At 44.8% G+C, this 20,109-nt stretch overlaps 2 protein-coding genes and 1 pseudogene across 7 annotated transcripts in view; all 3 read left to right on the forward strand.

The window, feature by feature from the left end:
• The window catches only part of LOC147251089 (protocadherin gamma-C5-like), a 279,342-nt gene that overhangs the window by 3,696 nt on the left and 255,537 nt on the right, over positions 1 to 20,109 (forward strand). For 2 of the 6 annotated variants that reach the window (XM_086221566.1, XM_086221574.1), the window contains exon 1: positions 15,888 to 18,393. The exons of 2 other annotated variants lie outside the window; for them this stretch is intronic. In XM_086221566.1, the coding sequence (XP_086077692.1) occupies positions 16,003 to 18,393 (2,391 nt within the window). In that variant the 5' untranslated portion in view covers positions 15,888 to 16,002. Of the gene's footprint in view, positions 1 to 11,224; positions 13,786 to 15,887; positions 18,394 to 20,109 lie in introns of those variants that run through there. 2 more of the 6 variants (XM_086221572.1, XM_086221580.1) reach the window with 2 other exon arrangements.
• On the forward strand, positions 440 to 2,977 carry LOC147251090 (protocadherin gamma-A11 pseudogene; annotated as a pseudogene).
• On the forward strand, positions 5,016 to 7,776 carry LOC147251091 (protocadherin beta-15-like). The gene has a single exon (XM_086221600.1). The coding sequence runs from the start codon at positions 5,051 to 5,053 to the stop codon at positions 7,568 to 7,570; it is 2,520 nt and encodes an 839-aa protein (XP_086077726.1). The 5' UTR covers positions 5,016 to 5,050; the 3' UTR covers positions 7,571 to 7,776.

A 20,109-nucleotide genomic window follows, 5' to 3' on the forward strand; every position in this document is an offset into this window, starting at 1 on the left:
ATATTTCGCTCAGTATTGACATATTTTATGTGTTCATTGATCTGAACCTCCCGTCTAAGTTCTTCTGCAGCCCAAATACTTGATGGTGTGTATTTCTGAAGTAACTGTGTAGTACCTGCTTGTGTCAGTTGCATTTTCAGTTTCCGTTCGGTGATGCGAACATCAGGGAAGTGCAGAAGTTCTCATCTGCGTCAGTCATTCTTCCTTCGTTTTTTCTTGCTTGGTCATCTCCTTGATCGCCCTTAAAGAATGTCAAACTGTGGCGTTCATTTTTTTTCTCACGGACGTTTGAAAGCGTTCCCTATCATGACTGGTGGCTTTGTAAAAGTGTTCACTGTGTGAAACAGAAAAGCGACTCATGGCGTCGCTGTTGGCTGACAGAAATATTGAGTGAGCACTCCACCCATCACTGCTGCGCCAACATCGGGCTGTTCTTCTCCATTGTCCGTCAAACCCCTGATCGTAGTTGTTTATTCCGGTGTGTGTTGTTGAAGTCGTTCCTCTTTCTGGATATATTTTGATGTTTACCTCGGGACAGTAAATAGAGGCGGGAGACGTGTTTTGTTTCAGGATGGGAGACAAAGGAATTTCAGGCCCGATCTTCTTCATCTCTTCCTTCATTGTAACGCTGCACCTCGTTCATGGAGATCTGAGTTATTCTTCTCCAGAAGAGATGAAACGTGGTTCTGTTATTGGAAACATAGCAAAGGATCTCGGCGTTGACTCGAGGATTTTATCTTCCCGAAAGGCTCGTGTCGATTTTGAGGGGACAAGTAAACGATACTGTGACATTAATCTGAGCACCGGAGATTTGATCACATCGGAGAGAATCGACAGAGAAAATCTTTGTGGCAAGAAACCATCGTGCGTAGTGAAAATGGATCTGGTTTTGGAAAATCCACTAGAGCTTCATCGCGTAAGTCTTCATGTTCAAGATGTGAACGACAACTCGCCCAAATTCAAGAAAAATGTGATCGAAATGGAAATCAGCGAGTCTGCAGTCAAGGGGAACCGTTTCTCAATGGAGGAGGCCCATGACGCAGATATAGGTCAAAATGCTGTTCAGCGATACAACCTTCAAAAAAATGAAAACTTCATTCTCAGTGTTGACAGTAACAGGGTTGAACTCGTTTTGGAGAATTTACTGGATAGAGAGAAACAAAACGAGTTGAATCTGCTGCTCACAGCTCTCGATGGCGGCTCCCCTCAGAGATCAGGGACAGTCGTCATCCACGTCACTGTTCTGGACGCTAATGATAACGCTCCAGTGTTCAGCCAGGACGTTTATAAAGCCAGTCTGCCTGAAAACTCTCCTGTAGACACCGTAGTGATTCATGTTAGTGCCACTGACGCTGATGAAGGAGTCAACGGAGATGTGAGTTATGACTTTGGTCACGTCTCTGAAGACGACGTAAAGGTCTTTTCTCTCGATTCGTCGACTGGAGAAATCAAAGTAACTGGTACGATTGATTATGAAGAAAACAACTCATATGAGTTGAGAATTCAAGCGAAAGACGGTTTAGGACTGACCTCGTACGCCAAAGTCATCATCGACGTCACTGATGTGAACGACAACGCTCCGGTTATCCAGCTGAAGTCTGTGTCTAACCCCATCCCAGAGAACGCGCCTCCCGGTACAGAGGTGGGCATCATTAACGTGCAGGACAGAGACTCTGAGAGTAACAGACAGGTCCGCTGCTCCATTCAGCAGAACGTCCCTTTTAAGTTGGTGGCTTCTATTAAAAACTATTATTCTCTGGTGACCACTGGACACCTGGACCGGGAGGTGGTGTCTGATTACAACATCACCATCAGAGCCACTGACGAGGGCTCTCCTCCTCTGTCGTCCTCCAAAACTGTTCACTTGTCTGTAGCAGACATCAACGACAACCCCCCTGAGTTTGAGGAGCAGTCCTACAGCGCATATGTGAGTGAAAATAACAAACCTGGCTCCGCTTTATGTTCCGTTAGTGCTCGAGACCCCGACTGGAGACAGAACGGAACGGTGATTTACTCTCTGTTAGGCGGGGAGGTGCACGGCGCCCCGGTTTCGTCCTACGTGTCCGTGAACGGAGACACGGGGCTGATCCACGCTGTCAGGTCGTTCGATTATGAGCAGTTCAGGAGCTTCAAAGTCCAGGTGATGGCCAGAGACAACGGTTCTCCTCCGCTGAGCAGCAACGTGAGCGTCAGTGTGTTCATATCGGATGTGAACGACAACTCTCCTCAGATCCTGTACCCCGCCCCGGAGGGCAACTCCTTCATGACGGAGCTGGTCCCCAAAGGTGCTCACGGAGGCTCTCTGGTGTCCAAAGTGATCGCGGTGGACGCGGACTCGGGACAGAACGCCTGGCTGTCCTATGAGATAGTGAAATCCACCGATCCGGGGCTTTTCAGTATCGGGGTCCACAGCGGAGAGATCCGGACTCAGCGGGACATTTCTGAGTCTGACAGCATGAAACAGAACCTGGTGGTGTCGGTGAAAGATAACGGGCAGCCCTCTCTGTCTGCCACCTGCTCCATGTATTTACTGATCTCTGATAACTTGGCTGAGGTGCCAGAACTGAAGGACATTTCTTACGAGGAGAAGAACTCCAAACTGACCTCTTACCTGATCATCGCGCTGGTGTCGGTGTCCACCTTCTTCCTGACCTTCATCATCATCATCCTGGGTGTGAGGTTTTGTCGCAGGAGGAAGCCCAGGCTGTTGTTTGATGGAGCAGTAGCCATCCCCAGCGCTTATCTGCCTCCTAACTACGCAGATGTTGACGGCACAGGAACTTTACGCAGCGCTTACAACTATGACGCCTACTTGACAACAGGCTCTCGAACCAGTGACTTTAAGTTTGTTTCCTCCTACAACGACAACACGCTGCCTGCTGACCAGACTCTGAGGAAAAGCCCGTCAGACTTTGCTGATCCCTTTGAGGATTTCGAGGCGTCAGCAGAGGTAGGAATAATTTCAGACTTGTCATAAATTTTTACGGCGAAGTTGGCCTGATGTCAAAATAATATTTTTCGTTTTTTGCTAATTATTTTTTTTTAGATCATGATAGATTTTTTCTCTGAGTTCGTGCATTGCTTGACAACACCTGCACCCTTCACCTCATTAACAATATCGTCATTGAAGGAAATACATTCTTTTTGTGTTCGGATATCAGTTTCTGTCCTTTGGCCCTCAAAACTGTTTTGGTCCAGAACACGAGCAATGCGCTCATCTTTTGCTAAGTACTGTAAGTCCTTTATAATTAATCTTTTCCTTTTAGATGGTCTCTTTTTAGCGTCAAGCAATGTTTGTGAATTGCTTCATCCATGTAAATAAGAATGTCAATTATTTGTCCAATTTTATTTACTTGTGACTCGACCTCAGCAGGCAGTCTTTGCTGAAATATCGAACTTGTTCTCATCCTCTGACGCTCACGAAGTGACCTTGGACTTCGATTTTTGGTTAAATTTCAGTGGAAGCTTTGATGAAAATATTGATCATTTAGATGAAGGGCAGACTGAATAAGGAAACACTGATAACATAAAAAAAAACTGAAATTGTACTTTTAAAATTTGGGTCTTCAATCCCAGGTACATTGAATGTTTTAATTAGATGGAAGATGTATAATTGCCTCAATCATAATTAAACCAGAGACTGATTTCACCAGGCATCACTGGTGAAGAAGGAAATCATCAGTCAACATGCGTTTAACCTTAGAGAGATCAATATGAAATATTTCTGAACCACTCTTCCAGTTGCGATTTTTACACAGTTTTTAAACCTTTTAAAGCTCGTCAGGCTTTGCAGATCTTTTCGAAGACTTGGAGACGTTTGTGGAGGCGGGAGCAGTTTTATTCTGACAGAGGCGTTTGTCTGATTCGTTAAAGTGCACATTGCGAATGTTTGCACAGAGTTTCAACATTATCAGTTTACGTCAGACACTTAGCGACATCGAAACATTTCAGCTTACGGTGTATGACTGCCAGTCTCACTGATTTGACAAACTTTTCATAACTTATATTAAAACTGTCTTTCTTACTTTAGTCTAGTTAGATACGACTACAAATCACGCAGCCTTCGAGTCTCCTGTGACAGCGATCGTTTTAAATTGAAGGGAGATATCCCTTGTGCTGAAGTGTTTGGCCTTGTCAAGTTCACTTCTCCGGGCCAACACAGACGCTGATGCATGCTTTTATAACCAGTCGTATAGACTACTGTAATGCTCTGCCCTCTGGTCTTCCCAAAAAGAATATGTGTGTATCTTTGTTTACGAGTGAAACTCTGTGTGTGTGTGTGTGTGTGTGAGTGAACTGTGGGGTGGTTGTGGGTTTGAGGGAATGCTTTTTAACGCTTTTCATTGTCGATGTTTATGTAAAGATTGGGGTGGGTGGTGGTGGGGTTTGAGGGACTGTTTTTAGTTTTTGTCGATGTTCAGCCCTTTGAGTTACACATACGTTTGAAAAGCGCTCTAAAAAATGAAGATTGATTGATTGATTGAGGAAATGTCCTGAGACATTCTGTAAGTGTGATACACAGAAAAGAAAGACAGAAATATTACACTGATTATATGTCATTCAGCATCACTTGTAGTTCATTTTAAACCCCAATACACATGGGGTCTTCAAATCCTGGGTTGCATAATTCAGCCTGAATCATTTCAGTTGTTTATCTTTGGTTGTTTAAGTAAGAACATTTTTTTCAGTTCACCAAAATGTCTGCGCTCATTGGAGCTCCTTCGTTTTTTTCAGCTATTTAATTGGAACACCGACGAGCTTTGTGCTGTGAATATGATGATTATTGCTCTTATTCTACAACGTTGCACTGCTGACAGACGAGCCACTGAATTTGTCCACGGTGTTGAGGTTTGATGCTCAGGGCTTCTTGGGCGTGAGTGAATGTAACTCCACAATGATGTTTCTGTGTACTCGCGTGAGGACAAGAAACGACTCATGATGTCGCTGTTGACTGGTAGAAAATTGACATGGACACCACTCCACCCACTCGTGTTCTGCTGCATTGATGTCAGCTTTGCTTTTTCCAGGGAATGTTGAATACCACGATCATATGTGCTGTTCAGAGCTACGGTGTGAGGGATTATTGAGTCTTTTTGATACGTTTGTCCCCCTTTTATGTAATTCTGGACACAAAATTGTACGCTTCGGACAATTTAGAGTCAGGATGGGAGACAAAGGATTTCCAGTGCCTCGGTGGACCGTCGTTGTTCTCTTTTTTGGAACGCTGAGCCTCGTTTTTGGAGATCTGAGCTATTCTATTCCGGAAGAGATTAAACGTGGTTCTGTAATTGGAAATATCGCTAAAGACCTTGGGCTTAACCGTGGAACCTTTTCTTCAAGACAGGCCCGGGTTGATTTTGATGGAACACGGAAACGATACTGTGACATTAATCTGAGCACCGGAGATTTGATCACGTCGGATAGAATTGACAGAGAAAATCTTTGTGGCAAGAAACCATCGTGTGTTATTAAAGTCGATCTGGTTTTAGAAAATCCTCTGGAACTTCATCGAATAAGTCTTCACGTCCAAGACGTGAACGATAATTCACCGCAATTCAATGATAATTTGATTGAAATGGAAATCAGCGAGTCTGCGGAAAAAGGCAGCCGCTTCTCAATGGAGGAGGCCCATGACGCAGATATAGGTCAAAATGCTATTCAGCGATACAACCTTCAAAAGAACGACAATTTTATTCTGTCTGTGGACAACAACAAGGTTGAACTCGTTCTGGAGAATAAACTGGATCGTGAAAAGCAAAACGAGTTGAATCTGCTGCTCACAGCTCTCGATGGCGGCTCCCCTCAGAGATCAGGGACAGTCGTCATCCACGTCACTGTTCTGGACGCTAATGATAACGCTCCAGTGTTCAGCCAGGACGTTTATAAAGCCAGTCTGCCTGAAAACTCTCCTGTAGACACCGTAGTGATTCATGTTAGTGCCACTGACGCTGATGAAGGAGTCAACGGAGATGTGAGTTATGACTTTGGTCACATGTCTGATGACGCTGTTAATGTGTTTTCAATTGATCATAAAACGGGAGAAATTAAATTGAGTGGTGTGATTGACTTTGAAGAGACGTCTTCTTATGAGACAAAAGTTAAAGCGAAAGACGGTTTAGGACTGACCTCCTATGCCAAAGTCATCATTGATGTCACTGATGTGAACGACAACGCTCCAGTTATCCAGCTGAAGTCTGTGTCTAACCCCATCCCAGAGAACGCGCCTCCTGGTACAGAGGTGGGCATCATTAACGTGCAGGACAGAGACTCTGAGAGTAACAGACAGGTCCGCTGCTCCATTCAGCAGAACGTCCCCTTTAAGTTGGTGGCTTCTATTAAAAACTATTATTCTCTGGTGACCACTGGACACCTGGACCGGGAGGTGGTGTCTGATTACAACATCACCATCAGAGCCACTGACGAGGGCTCTCCTCCTCTGTCGTCCTCCAAAACTGTTCACTTGTCTGTAGCAGACATCAACGACAACCCCCCTGAGTTTGAGGAGCAGTCCTACAGCGCATATGTGAGTGAAAATAACAAACCTGGCTCCGCTTTATGTTCCGTTAGTGCTCGAGACCCCGACTGGAGACAGAACGGAACGGTGATTTACTCTCTGTTAGGCGGGGAGCTGAACGGCGCCCCGGTGTCGTCCTACGTGTCCGTGAACGGAGACACTGGGCTGATCCACGCTGTCAGGTCGTTCGATTATGAGCAGTTCAGGAGCTTCAAAGTCCAGGTGATGGCCAGAGACAACGGTTCTCCTCCGCTGAGCAGCAACGTGAGCGTCAGTGTGTTCATATCGGATGTGAACGACAACTCTCCTCAGATCCTGTACCCCGCCCCGGAGGGCAACTCCTTCATGACGGAGCTGGTCCCCAAAGGTGCTCACGGAGGCTCTCTGGTGTCCAAAGTGATCGCGGTGGACGCGGACTCGGGACAGAACGCCTGGCTGTCCTATCAGATAGTGAAATCCAAAGATCCGGGGCTTTTCAGTATCGGGGTCCACAGCGGAGAGATCCGGACCCAGCGGGACATTTCTGAGTCTGACAGCATGAAACAGAACCTGGTGGTGTCGGTGAAAGATAACGGGCAGCCCTCTCTGTCTGCCACCTGCTCCATGTATTTACTGATCTCTGATAACTTGGCTGAGGTGCCAGAACTGAAGGACATTTCTTACGAGGAGAAGAACTCCAAACTGACCTCTTACCTGATCATCGCGCTGGTGTCGGTGTCCACCTTCTTCCTGACCTTCATCATCATCATCCTGGGTGTGAGGTTTTGTCGCAGGAGGAAGCCCAGGCTGTTGTTTGATGGAGCAGTAGCCATCCCCAGCGCTTATCTGCCTCCTAACTACGCAGATGTTGACGGCACAGGAACTTTACGCAGCGCTTACAACTATGACGCCTACTTGACAACAGGCTCTCGAACCAGTGACTTTAAGTTTGTTTCCTCCTACAACGACAACACGCTGCCTGCTGACCAGACTCTGAGGAAAAGCCCGTCAGACTTTGCTGATCCCTTTGAGGATTTCGAGGCGTCAGCAGAGGTAGGAATTTCAAACTTGTCATAAATGTTGCGCAGTGTCTTTGTTGCAACTGCACCTTTTCCTTTTTAAAGTCAAATCATCCCTTTGAATAGTTGGAGGCATCTGTAAAGGTCGGACAGTTACACTTTAGGAAATGATGCACTTCCCTCTCGACTGTTTGTTATCAACCTAAGCACCTTCTCTTAAACACCTCAAGTGCTTAAGATGTTCCAAAACGCAAAAGCACATCTGTCGGATTGTTTGAGGGAAAGTTTCATGATTTGGGCAGTGATGCGTGTGTTTCTTATGTTTGACTCTATTTGTTCGCATTTGATTTGTTGTCTTCATCATGAGTTTGGATTTCCTTGAGTGCTCGAGGCATCCTGAGGGATGAACTTTTCAAGAACTCGGGTGGCAAGAAAAAGTTTGTGAACCTTTTTGAATATCATGGTTTTCTGAGTAAATTTGTCATAAAATGTGATCTCATTTCCATCTCAAGTCAAGTGTCTTGACAAATACAATGTATCTTCAATCATACCTCTAAAAAATTGATCTTTCTTGTTTTTATTGAGAAGAACCAAAACATCCTAGCGCTTGTTGAAAAAGTACGTGAACCCTTGAATTAATGCCCTCAAAAAAGCTAATTGGGTCAGGTTTTCGCTCTCCTGGTGTCCCGTTAAGACGATGAGTTTGTGGGTGTGGACTAAAGCTACTTTGACCAATTAAAAACCCCTCAAACTTTTGGAGTTTGTTCTGAAAAAGAACATGTTTATGTGACCCATGCCTTGCTGAAAGAGCTTTCAGAGGATCTCAAATCAAGAATTGTAGATGAACGTAAAGCTGGCAGGCACTACATACGGTTTAGAAATTCAGCAATCAACAGTGAAGCAAACTTTACAAATCGAGACACTTTGGGACTTTTGCTACTCTACCAAGAAGTGGACACCCACTCAAAATTACACCAAGAGCACAATGAAGACTCATCATTGAGGTAAAGAAACAACCCCAAATGACAGCTAAAGATTTGAGGGCATCATTGGAGCTGGCTAACATCTCTGTCCATTTGTTTACAATACGTAAAACATTGAACAAGCAGGATATCTATGGCAGGACACCACGAAGGAAGCCACTGCTTACTAAAAAGAACATTTCTGCATGCCTTAAGTTTGCAAAAGAGCACATTGACACTCCACAGCGGTATTGGCAAACTGTTTTGTTGACTGATGAAAGTAAGAATGAACTATTTGGGGAAAAAAACAAAACACCCATCACTACATCTGGCTTAGAAAGAGCATGGCATGTCATCATGAAAACATAATCCCAACTGTATAATATGGTGGATGAAACCTCATGATTTGGTTCTGCTTTGCTGCATCAGGAATTGGCCAGCTTTCCATTATTGAGGGGAAGATGAATTCCCAAATTTATCAGAAAATTCTGCAGGACAATCTGAGAATGTCTGTACATTAGATTAGATTTGATTAGATATGTTGGATAGATGTTTATTGTCATTTACACAGTATGGGGGTATATGAGGGAACAAAACATAGTCCTGAGGTCTCGGTGCTCACTATCGGACTGAATAAATTAGAGAATAAAATAGATTGGTTAAAATAAGATAAGTTTTAAATAAGTTAAGAAAAGGATACCTAGGACCTGCCTTGTCTAGACCCATCCAACTAAAAAAACCCAAAAAACATTAAAAACATCTCAGCACAAAGTGCAGTTGAGTGCAGTAATATAGAATAAGTAAATAAATAAATAAAGTGCAACATCTGAGAAAGAGTCCAGGCATGCCAGTGCAGTTGGTTTTTACTTCAACAGTCTGACAGAATCTGGTTAGAAGCTGTTTGTGAGCCTGGTTGTCATTGCCCAGGTGCTGTGCAGCCTTTTGCCTGAGGGGAGGAAGGAATACTGTTTGTGCGAAGGGTGGGTGGAGTACGTCATTATGCAGGTCGCTCTGCCCCTGCATCGGCTGGAGTAAATTTCAGAGAGGGCTGGCAGGTCGCATCCTATGGTCAATTGCGCTGACCTTACCACCCTCTGCAGCATCTTTTTCTCTGTCACTGTGCAGCTGCAAGACCACACAGTAATGCAAGAGGACAAGGTGCTCTCCACCACACATGAAGGAGCTGGGGATGTTGATATGTAGTGCTGCTTTCTATGGCTTCCTCAGGAAGTAGAGGCGCTGGTGAGCTTTTTTTGAAGAGGGTCATGTTTTGGTCCAGATGAGGTGTCGGAGATGTGTACTCCCAGATGTTTGATGCGAGGAACCTTCTTCACAGCGGAACCACTGATGTAGAGGGGAAGGGGGGGGCAGCTGAACCATTGATGTAGAGGGGAGGGGGGGCAGCTTAACCATTGATGTAGAGGGGGGGGGGGGGCAGAGCTCGTCCTGTGGAAGTCCACAGCTGAAACTCTAGAAAGAGGGTGATGCAACAGGACAACGACCCAAAACACCGGAGCAAGTCAACAACAGAATGGTTCCAGAAAAACAAAATCCACCTTTTGGAGTGGTCAAGTCAGAGCCCAGACCTCAACCCAAAAGAAATGTTATGGATTGACTCGAAGAGAGCCGAACACATGAGACGTCTGAAGAATATGGCAGAGTTTAAGCAGTTTTATATGAAGCTGAATCTTGCACTGAAAATGTATTCAAAAAGAGTAGCTCTACCAGCATAAACTGCAATTCATTATGAATATATTTCCGATGCAGTTTTCAGCCTCTTAAAAAGTGTAAGTAATATTCAGGGTGCTGAAATATTGAACATCCTATGGTTTTACCCTTTGCCATATCGTAATGATATCTGCGAATCAGTCATGGTCGTATCATCATTGTCAGCACTGCATCTTGACAGGAAACACTTTTTTGTTCAATATCAACACTGTCCATGGTTGTCACCTTCCATCTTTGCAGCCAAAACAACTGATGGAGTTTAAATTGTAACATTTTTTTTCACTCTCCTTGTCAGCGTTGAGGGGGACTGCTATGTAAGGAAAACACAGAATTGGCGTAACTCAAAGGTGAAACGTGTGTAGTTTCTTGTTCTTATTCAACTCAAGGACATTGTTCATAATAACTTATTTGTTACTTTAGTAATCTGTTCAACTCCCAGTTAATGTTGTTCAATTCGACGGACATTTGGATTTTTGAGTTGAGTAGAGGAACTCTTCATGAATCATTTTCGTGCAACCAGCCCCTGAAATGCGGAGGATCTGTCCGTGGTGCTGATACGCTCACACGAGTGCAATGATTTGGTTTGTCTCTGGCCATGTTTGAATAATGATGGAGCCGCTCACTGACATTTGGCGTCACAATCAACAACATCAGCACTGGGGCGTAATATAATTTACGTTTTTCCGTGAAGCATTAACATGCTTCTTTTCTGCAGGGTTCATCACAAACATAACGCTGAAACACTTCGTGTCCTCTGATTTTGAGATGGTTGTAAAGAACGCGCTTTTAATCATTACATATTTCACATTCAATGAGGGACAGTAACATTTGGACAATGTAGAAAATGCTGTCGTCATCGAGTTTTTTTTATTAGTCTCATTCATGTTGGGCCATTTCAGAGTTTCATTATGCAGTTCTACATTTTTATGAATAGATGAAAGCATTCCTCGTGTGATGGTTGAAGTATTTACAGTGTGAAACTGAAAAGCGACTCATGGCGTCGCTGTTGGCTGACAGAAATACCGAGTGAGCACTCCACCCATCACTGCTGCGCCAACATCGGGCATTTCTTCTCCATTGTCCGTCAAACCCCTGATCGTAGTCGCTTATTCCGGTGTGTGTTGTTGAAGTCGTTCCTCTTTCTGGATATATTTTGATGTTTACCTCGGGACAGTAAATAGAGGCGGGAGACGTGTTTTGTGTCAGGATGGGAGACAAAGGAATTCCAGGCCCGATCTTCTTCCTCTCTTCCTTCATTGTAACGCTGCACCTCGTTCATGGAGATCTGAGTTATTCTTCTCCAGAAGAGATGAAACGTGGTTCTGTTATTGGAAACATAGCAAAGGATCTCGTCGTTGACTCGAGGATTTTATCTTCCCGAAAGGCTCGTGTCGATTTTGAGGGGACAAGTAAACGATACTGTGACATTAATCTGAGCACCGGAGATTTGATCACATCGGAGAGGATCGACAGAGAAAATCTTTGTGGCAAGAAACCATCGTGTGTTGTAAAAATGGATCTCGTTTTGGAAAATCCGCTTGAGCTTCATCGCGTAAGTCTTCATGTTCAAGATGTGAACGACAACTCGCCCAAATTCCGTGAGAACTTGATTGAAATGGAAATCAGAGAGTCTGCAGAAAAAGGCAGCCGTTTCCCAATGGAGGAGGCCCATGACGCAGATATAGGTCAAAATGCTGTTCAGCGATACAACCTTCAAAAGAACGACAATTTTATTCTGTCTGTGGACAACAACAAGGTTGAACTCGTTCTGGAGAATAAACTGGATCGTGAAAAGCAAAACGAGTTGAATCTGCTGCTCACAGCTCTCGATGGCGGCTCCCCTCAGAGATCAGGGACAGTCGTCATCCACGTCACTGTTCTGGACGCTAATGATAACAATCCAGTGTTCAGCCAGGACGTTTATAAAGCCAGTCTGCCTGAAAACTCTCCTGTAGACACCGTCGTGATTCATGTTAGTGCCACTGACGCTGATGAAGGAGTCAACGGAGATGTAACATATTTTGGTCACATATCTGATGACGATGGAAACGTTTTCTCAATTGATCCTAAAACAGGAGAAATTAAAGTGACAGGTGTGATTGATTTTGAAGAAAGGAGTTCGTATGAGTTGAGAATTCAAGCTAAAGACGGTTTAGGACTGACCTCGTACGCCAAAGTCATCATCGACGTCACTGATGTGAATGACAACGCTCCAGTTATCCAGCTGAAGTCTGTGTCTGACCCCATCCCAGAGAACGCGCCTCCCGGTTCAGAGGTGGGCATCATTAACGTGCAGGACAGAGACTCTGAGAGTAACAGACAGGTCCGCTGCTCCATTCAGCAGAACGTCCCCTTTAAGTTGGTGGCTTCTATTAAAAACTATTATTCTCTGGTGACCACTGGACACCTGGACCGGGAAGTGGTGTCTGATTACAACATCACCATCAGAGCCACTGACGAGGGCTCTCCTCCTCTGTCGTCCTCCAAAACTGTTCACTTGTCTGTAGCAGACATCAACGACAACCCCCCTGAGTTTGAGGAGCAGTCCTACAGCGCATATGTGAGTGAAAATAACAAACCTGGCTCCGCTTTATGTTCCGTTAGTGCTCGAGACCCGGACTGGAGACAGAACGGAACGGTGATTTACTCTCTGTTAGGCGGGGAGGTGAACGGCGCCCCGGTGTCGTCCTACGTGTCAGTGAACGGAGACACGGGGCTGATCCACGCTGTCAGGTCGTTCGATTATGAGCAGTTCAGGAGCTTCAAAGTCCAGGTGATGGCCAGAGACAACGGTTCTCCTCCGCTGAGCAGCAACGTGAGCGTCAGTGTGTTCATATCGGATGTGAACGACAACTCTCCTCAGATCCTGTACCCCGCCCCGGAGGGCAACTCCTTCATGACCGAGCTGGTCCCCAAAGGTGCTCACGGAGGCTCTCTGGTGTCCAAAGTGATCGCGGTGGACGCGGACTCGGGACAGAACGCCTGGCTGTCCTATCAGATCGTGAAATCCACCGATCCAGGGCTTTTCAGTATCGGGGTCCACAGCGGAGAGATCCGGACTCAGCGGGACATTTCTGAGTCCGACAGCATGAAACAGAACCTGGTGGTGTCGGTGAAAGATAACGGGCAACCCTCTCTGTCTGCCACTTGCTCCATGTATTTACTGATCTCTGATAACTTGGCTGAGGTGCCAGAACTGAAGGACATTTCTTACGAGGAGAAGAACTCCAAACTGACCTCTTACCTGATCATCGCGCTGGTGTCGGTGTCCACCTTCTTCCTGACCTTCATCATCATCATCCTGGGTGTGAGGTTTTGTCGCAGGAGGAAGCCCAGGCTGTTGTTTGATGGAGCAGTAGCCATCCCCAGCGCTTATCTGCCTCCTAACTACGCAGATGTTGACGGCACAGGAACTTTACGCAGCGCTTACAACTATGACGCCTACTTGACAACAGGCTCTCGAACCAGTGACTTTAAGTTTGTTTCCTCCTACAACGACAACACGCTGCCTGCTGACCAGACTCTGAGGAAAAGCCCGTCAGACTTTGCTGATCCCTTTGAGGATTTCGAGGCGTCAGCAGAGGTAGGAATAATTTCAAACTTGTCTTAAGTGTTGCCCAGTATCTTTCTTGCATCTGTACCTTTTTCTTTTTAAGATCAAATTAACCTCAATCATTTCGCGTTTCTTTTTTCTTTGCCAAACCTCAGTCATCACACCCGTTATTTCCTGTTCATTGTTCTTCTTAGGGGCAGCATGGTGATGCAGTTTTTAGCATTGTCGTGTCACAACAAGAAGGTTGTGATTCGAGCACGGGATCTTAATTTGTGGAGTTAGCATGTTCTCCCTTTGCCTGCGTTGCTTCTCTCTATTTATTCTGGCTTCCTCCCACAGTCCAAAGACATGCAAAAGAAGACTAGGTTCATCCATACTAAAAATTGACCATCGGTGTGGGCTGTGATTGTGAGTGGTTGTCTGTTTGTGTTGGTCCTGTGATGGACAGGCGACCCGTCCAGGGTGAACCTCGCCTTTCATCCGAAGGCAGCAAGGATAGGCTCCAGCGAAAATAAATGAATGGAAGGATGTAACACTTACATTTTTTTTGTACACAAGAGTTTCGACTTGCAAACCACTCTTCTTTTTATACATTTGAAAAATGATTATGACATTTGAAGGGTGTTCGTTTCAGAACAGCGTTTTTGAATGGTATAGTTTAGACTCAACCGCTGTCTTTAATTTTGAGCAAACTACAAGTTGATTCCTTCGTGGTTTTTTTCTTTTTAGCTGTAAAACCGAACTGATGAATGATTTTAAAAGTAAAACAATTTTCCTGAAGAATGTTCGAACTGATCCAAACTCAAAGATAGTTTTGCGCTGAGTTGTCGGTGCTGATATCAGAATCCCCTGTTTACTTTGTTTTTGTCAGTTATCAGCAGTGTCAGAAAAATAATCGGACTCCCGCCTCTTCTTTTCTAAAATCTACCAAGTGGTGGAGTGCCACTTATTCTTCAAATCAGAGTTTTTGTGCAGAATGAATGATGTATGTAGAGTTTGACGCAAGAAGGCTGTGTCCAACTCCATTGCTGAAAGTGTTAAATTTTCCTGCGCTCAGTGAATATCTTGCTGTTAAATTAAGAAATCACCTGCAGTTGCGAAGGGTGCAATGTCACGACTCTGAATGCTACATTTTATTGGCATTTTTGCGAAATTCTTCTCCCATTTAAAGGTCTGTGGTCTGCAGAGTCACAAGAATTACATTTCCTCAACTCTGCATTTAGTAGTGATGCACAATTCCCTGTTTACGGACAGTCTGAATTTAAGAGGCATTCCTGAAGCATGATTTGTGACATCACTGATATTTTGGAAGCTGATCCTGGTCAGCAATTTAGCACGGAGAAGAAATCTGGTAGTCTGAACTGCACAAATAGTGAAAAATGGACTCTGGAGGAGGAGACATATGTTCCACAATGAAAGATAGGACATGGAGAATAATTTGTAATGAGTGAGAAAAGTTAGTTGTGTGGAAAGGGATTTACCATGGAAATTATAACTGTATTTCTTCATTGTTAGAAACCCATGTCGTGTTTGTTAATAGTTTTTTGTTGAACTGGAAACATTGGTAAAAGTTCAGAAAATTCCTTGCAAATCTTATTTTGCAAGAAGCCCCCAAGAAGTCAAAAAAGTGTGTGTTGATGCTGCTGAACCACATACTTGACACAAGTGTCATACTTTGATTTGACCCTTGGGTGCATTTGGATGATAATATACCATGTATCACAGTGTTTCCGGGTGTGGTCATCATCGTCATCATTGTCTTTGTCATTGCTGAGTCTGGACAGACTTTGCGTCTTTGCTCAGTATAAACATGCTACATGTATGCGTGGTACATTCGCATTTTTACGTGCAGCCAGAAATTTTAGGGTTGCTTTAGGAAAATAAGTTTTCTGTTTGCACTGAGGGATGCTGCAAGAAAATACTACAGGATGTGCAATAGTCATGAATCTCTTTCACTTTTCCTTTGCTTTTTCATTACATGACTTTATTAATCCTTTTGATTAATTGTGAACATGTCCTTTTTATGTAAGTGTGAGTAAAAAAAGCGACTCATGGCGTCGCTGTTGGCTAACAGAAATATTGAGTGAGCACTCCACCCATCACAGCTGCGCCAACATCGGGCTGTTCTTCTCCATTGTCCGTCAAACCCCTGATCGTAGTCGCTTATTCCGGTGTGTGTTGTTGACGTCGTTCCTCTTTCTGGATATATTTTGATGTTTACCTCGGGACAGTAAATAGAGGCGAGACATGTTTTGTGTCAGGATGGGAGACAAAGGAATTCCAGGCCCGATCTTCTTCCTCTCTTCCTTCATTGTAACGCTGCACCTCGTTCATGGAGATCTGAGTTATTCTTCTCCAGAAGAGATGAAACGTGGTTCTGTTATTGGAAACATAGCAAAGGATCTCGGCGTTGACTCGAGGATTTTATCTTCCCGAAAGGCTCGTGTTGTCTTTGAGGGGACAAGTAAACGATACTGTGACATTAATCTGAGCACCGGAGATTTGATCACATCGGAGAGGATCGACAGAGAAAATCTTTGTGGCAAGAAACCATCGTGTGTTGTAAAAATGGATCTGGTTTTGGAAAATCCACTAGAGCTTCATCGCGTAAGTCTTCATGTTCAAGATGTGAACGACAACTCGCCCAAATTCCGAGAGAATTTGATTGAAATGGAAATCAGAGAGTCTGCAGAAAAAGGGAGCCGTTTCTCAATGGAGGAGGCCCATGACGCAGACATAGGTCAAAATGCTGTTCAACGATACAACCTTCAGAAGAATGTCAATTTTATTCTGTCTGTTGACAACAACAAGGTTGAACTCGTTCTGGAGAATAAACTGGATCGTGAAAAGCAAAACGAGTTGAATCTGCTGCTCACAGCTCTCGATGGCGGCTCCCCTCAGAGATCAGGGACAGTCGTCATCCACGTCACTGTTCTGGACGCTAATGATAACAATCCAGTGTTCAGCCAGGACGTTTATAAAGCCAGTCTGCCTGAAAACTCTCCTGTAGACACCGTCGTGATTCATGTTAGTGCCACTGACGCTGATGAAGGAGTCAACGGAGATGTAACATATTTTGGTCACATATCTGATGACGATGGAAATGTTTTCTCAATTGAACCTAAAACAGGAGAAATTAAAGTGACAGGTGTGATTGATTTTGAAGAAAGGAGTTCATATGAGGTGAGAGTTCAAGCTAAAGATGGTTTAGGTTTAACCACATACGCTAAAGTTATCATTGACGTCACTGATGTGAATGACAACGCTCCAGTTATAGACCTTAACTCGCTGTCGAACCCCATCCCAGAGAACGCGCCTCCCGGTACAGAGGTGGGCATCATTAACGTGCAGGACAGAGACTCTGAGAATAACAGACAGGTCCGCTGCTCCATTCAACAAAACGTCCCTTTTAAGTTGGTGGCTTCTATTAAAAACTATTATTCTCTGGTGACCACTGGACACCTGGACCGGGAAGTGGTGTCGGATTACAACATCACCATCAGAGCCACTGACGAGGGCTCTCCTCCTCTGTCGTCCTCCAAAACTGTTCACTTGTCTGTAGCAGACATCAACGACAACCCCCCTGAGTTTGAGGAGCAGTCCTACAGCGCATATGTGAGTGAAAATAACAAACCTGGCTCCGCTTTATGTTCCGTTAGTGCTCGAGACCCCGACTGGAGACAGAACGGAACGGTGATTTACTCTCTGTTAGGCGGGGAGGTGAACGGCGCCCCGGTGTCGTCCTACGTGTCCGTGAACGGAGACACGGGGCTGATCCACGCTGTCAGGTCGTTCGATTATGAGCAGTTCAGGAGCTTCAAAGTCCAGGTGATGGCCAGAGACAACGGTTCTCCTCCGCTGAGCAGCAACGTGAGCGTCAGTGTGTTCATATCGGATGTGAACGACAACTCTCCTCAGATCCTGTACCCCGCCCCGGAGGGCAACTCCTTCATGACCGAGCTGGTCCCCAAAGGTGCTCACGGAGGCTCTCTGGTGTCCAAAGTGATCGCGGTGGACGCGGACTCGGGACAGAACGCCTGGCTGTCCTATCAGATCGTGAAATCCACCGATCCGGGGCTTTTCAGTATCGGGGTCCACAGCGGAGAGATCCGGACTCACCGGGACATTTCTGAGTCTGACAGCATGAAACAGAACCTGGTGGTGTCGGTGAAAGATAACGGGCAGCCCTCTCTGTCTGCCACCTGCTCCATGTATTTACTGATCTCTGATAACTTGGCTGAGGTGCCAGAACTGAAGGACATTTCTTACGAGGAGAAGAACTCCAAACTGACCTCTTACCTGATCATTGCGCTGGTGTCGGTGTCCACCTTCTTCCTGACCTTCATCATCATCATCCTGGGTGTGAGGTTTTGTCGCAGGAGGAAGCCCAGGCTTTTGTTTGATGGAGCAGTAGCCATCCCCAGCGCTTATCTGCCTCCTAACTACGCAGATGTTGACGGCACAGGAACTTTACGCAGCGCTTACAACTATGACGCCTACTTGACAACAGGCTCTCGAACCAGTGACTTTAAGTTTGTTTCCTCCTACAACGACAACACGCTGCCTGCTGACCAGACTCTGAGGAAAAGCCCGTCAGACTTTGCTGACGTGTTTGGCTCACAAGATGAGTCCCCAGAGGTAGGCGGCATTTCACATTTCTCTCTTTTTTTCTTTCTTATGTGTTTGGGAAAACACAAACATAGCAGGTGCCTTCTGTTTCCCTTCTTCGCCCTTTCACCTCGTCGGATTTTGACATATAATTCATTGCTTTACAGTGTTTCTCCACAATTTATTAACTTGAGCATTTTATTTTCGTGAAATTCCATCCATCCATTTTTTTTTTTTACCGCTTGTCCTGTTGAGTTTCCTGGGGGTCTGGAGCCTTTCCCAGCAGCAGAGTTCACCCTGGACAGGTCACCAGTCCATCACAGGACCAACACATAGAGACAGACAACCATTCACACTCACAGTCACACCTACGGTCAATTTAGAGTATCAATCAGCCTCGTCCCCTCTTGATGTCTTTGGACTGTGGGAGGAAGCTGGAGTACCAGAGAGAACCCACACAGGAACAGGGAGAACATGGAGACTCCACACATGTAACAAGGAAAAATGTCCGAGAATTATTTTGAAGACATCGCTCAGTACATTTCTGTGATCACGATAAAACCATTAATTTTAATCTTTCATCTTTTCATCTATTTCACATGATATTCGTCTATTTTTTCCCCCTGAAATCTGCAAATTTGTAATCCTGTCCCTTTTATTTGCACTCGGATAATGACTGACAAACATGGACGAATCTTGTCTCTTTGGGCTGTTGCGCTCTGGAAATCCACCAGATCCCTCATTAGAATTTACGTCGAATATACGGCTGTTGAAAAACATTCCTGGAGTAGCGCGTACTTTTTATAATACAGTGGACATACATTCAGTTGTTTCTTAACCTTGTCTTCCCTCCTTTTATACTTTTGACATTTCCGTTGTTATGCAACCACAACAGATGGAAATCACGTCAGATCTTAGTAATTAGAAGTAGTTTTTATTCAGCACAATATCAGTTTGTTCCCACAATGCTCATCAGTGTTGTTACTCAAGACTGGACAAACCACTGCCCTACAAGGCAAACAAACAACGAAAATCATGCAGATCGTTTCTGATGTTCATAAAATCCCCTATGCGATTAGCTTGTGTGACAAATAATTGTTTCCTCATTTAATTCCATCCCTCTATTCTCCTTACCAAGTATTTTCCATTTTTATTTCTTTCCTGTGTCTGCTAGGTAGTCGTTCCATAGGTGTGCACATGTGTGTTTGTGCTCCGAAGATGAACAATATTAATCCTTTCAGTTTTACAAAAGTTTGTGAAGCACTTTGCTCCCCTTATGTTGCTTTAAATGTTTCAAAGAATGAAATGGGACCTGACTCATGATATTGTTTTATTTAGGTACTGGATGCTGTCGGTCAGGGAGGGAAAGATGTTGCTTTTGGAATAATAGAAAAATGCCCACAGGAGGTGCATGGCATTTTCACGGTAGCGTGGATTGGAATATTTGTTTTGGTTAATATAGGATCGTACTATGTCAACAACCTTTGACTCATTGGTGTTTGTGTAGCGAGAACAGACGGATTTCTCAGAGCTCCAGTGTTGGATGAAAGGAAAATGTGGGTGTCTTCCACACCAATCAGTCTCTGTCCATGGCGCTCACTGGTGTTGTTTCTCCAATGAACCCCAGCGTTCACGCGTTTAAAGTATAACCACTGACCGTCAATTAAACCCTGATTGGACTTTGGCATCTTGTGGTGAACCAGCAGTTTTTGTATGTAATATTTGAAATAAACTCACGGTGTCGCT

This window comes from Aulostomus chinensis, chromosome 13 (assembly GCF_037954235.1).
Source record: "Aulostomus chinensis isolate RoL2024-O1b breed Wild chromosome 13, RoL_Achi_v1.0, whole genome shotgun sequence".
NCBI classification, from domain to species: Eukaryota; Metazoa; Chordata; class Actinopteri; order Syngnathiformes; family Aulostomidae; genus Aulostomus; species Aulostomus chinensis.

Excerpts from the sequence above, each read along its gene's own strand:
- LOC147251091 (XM_086221600.1), top strand. The coding sequence starts at position 5,051 with ATGTGCTGTTCAGAGCTACGGTGTGAGGGATTATTGAGTCTTTTTGAT.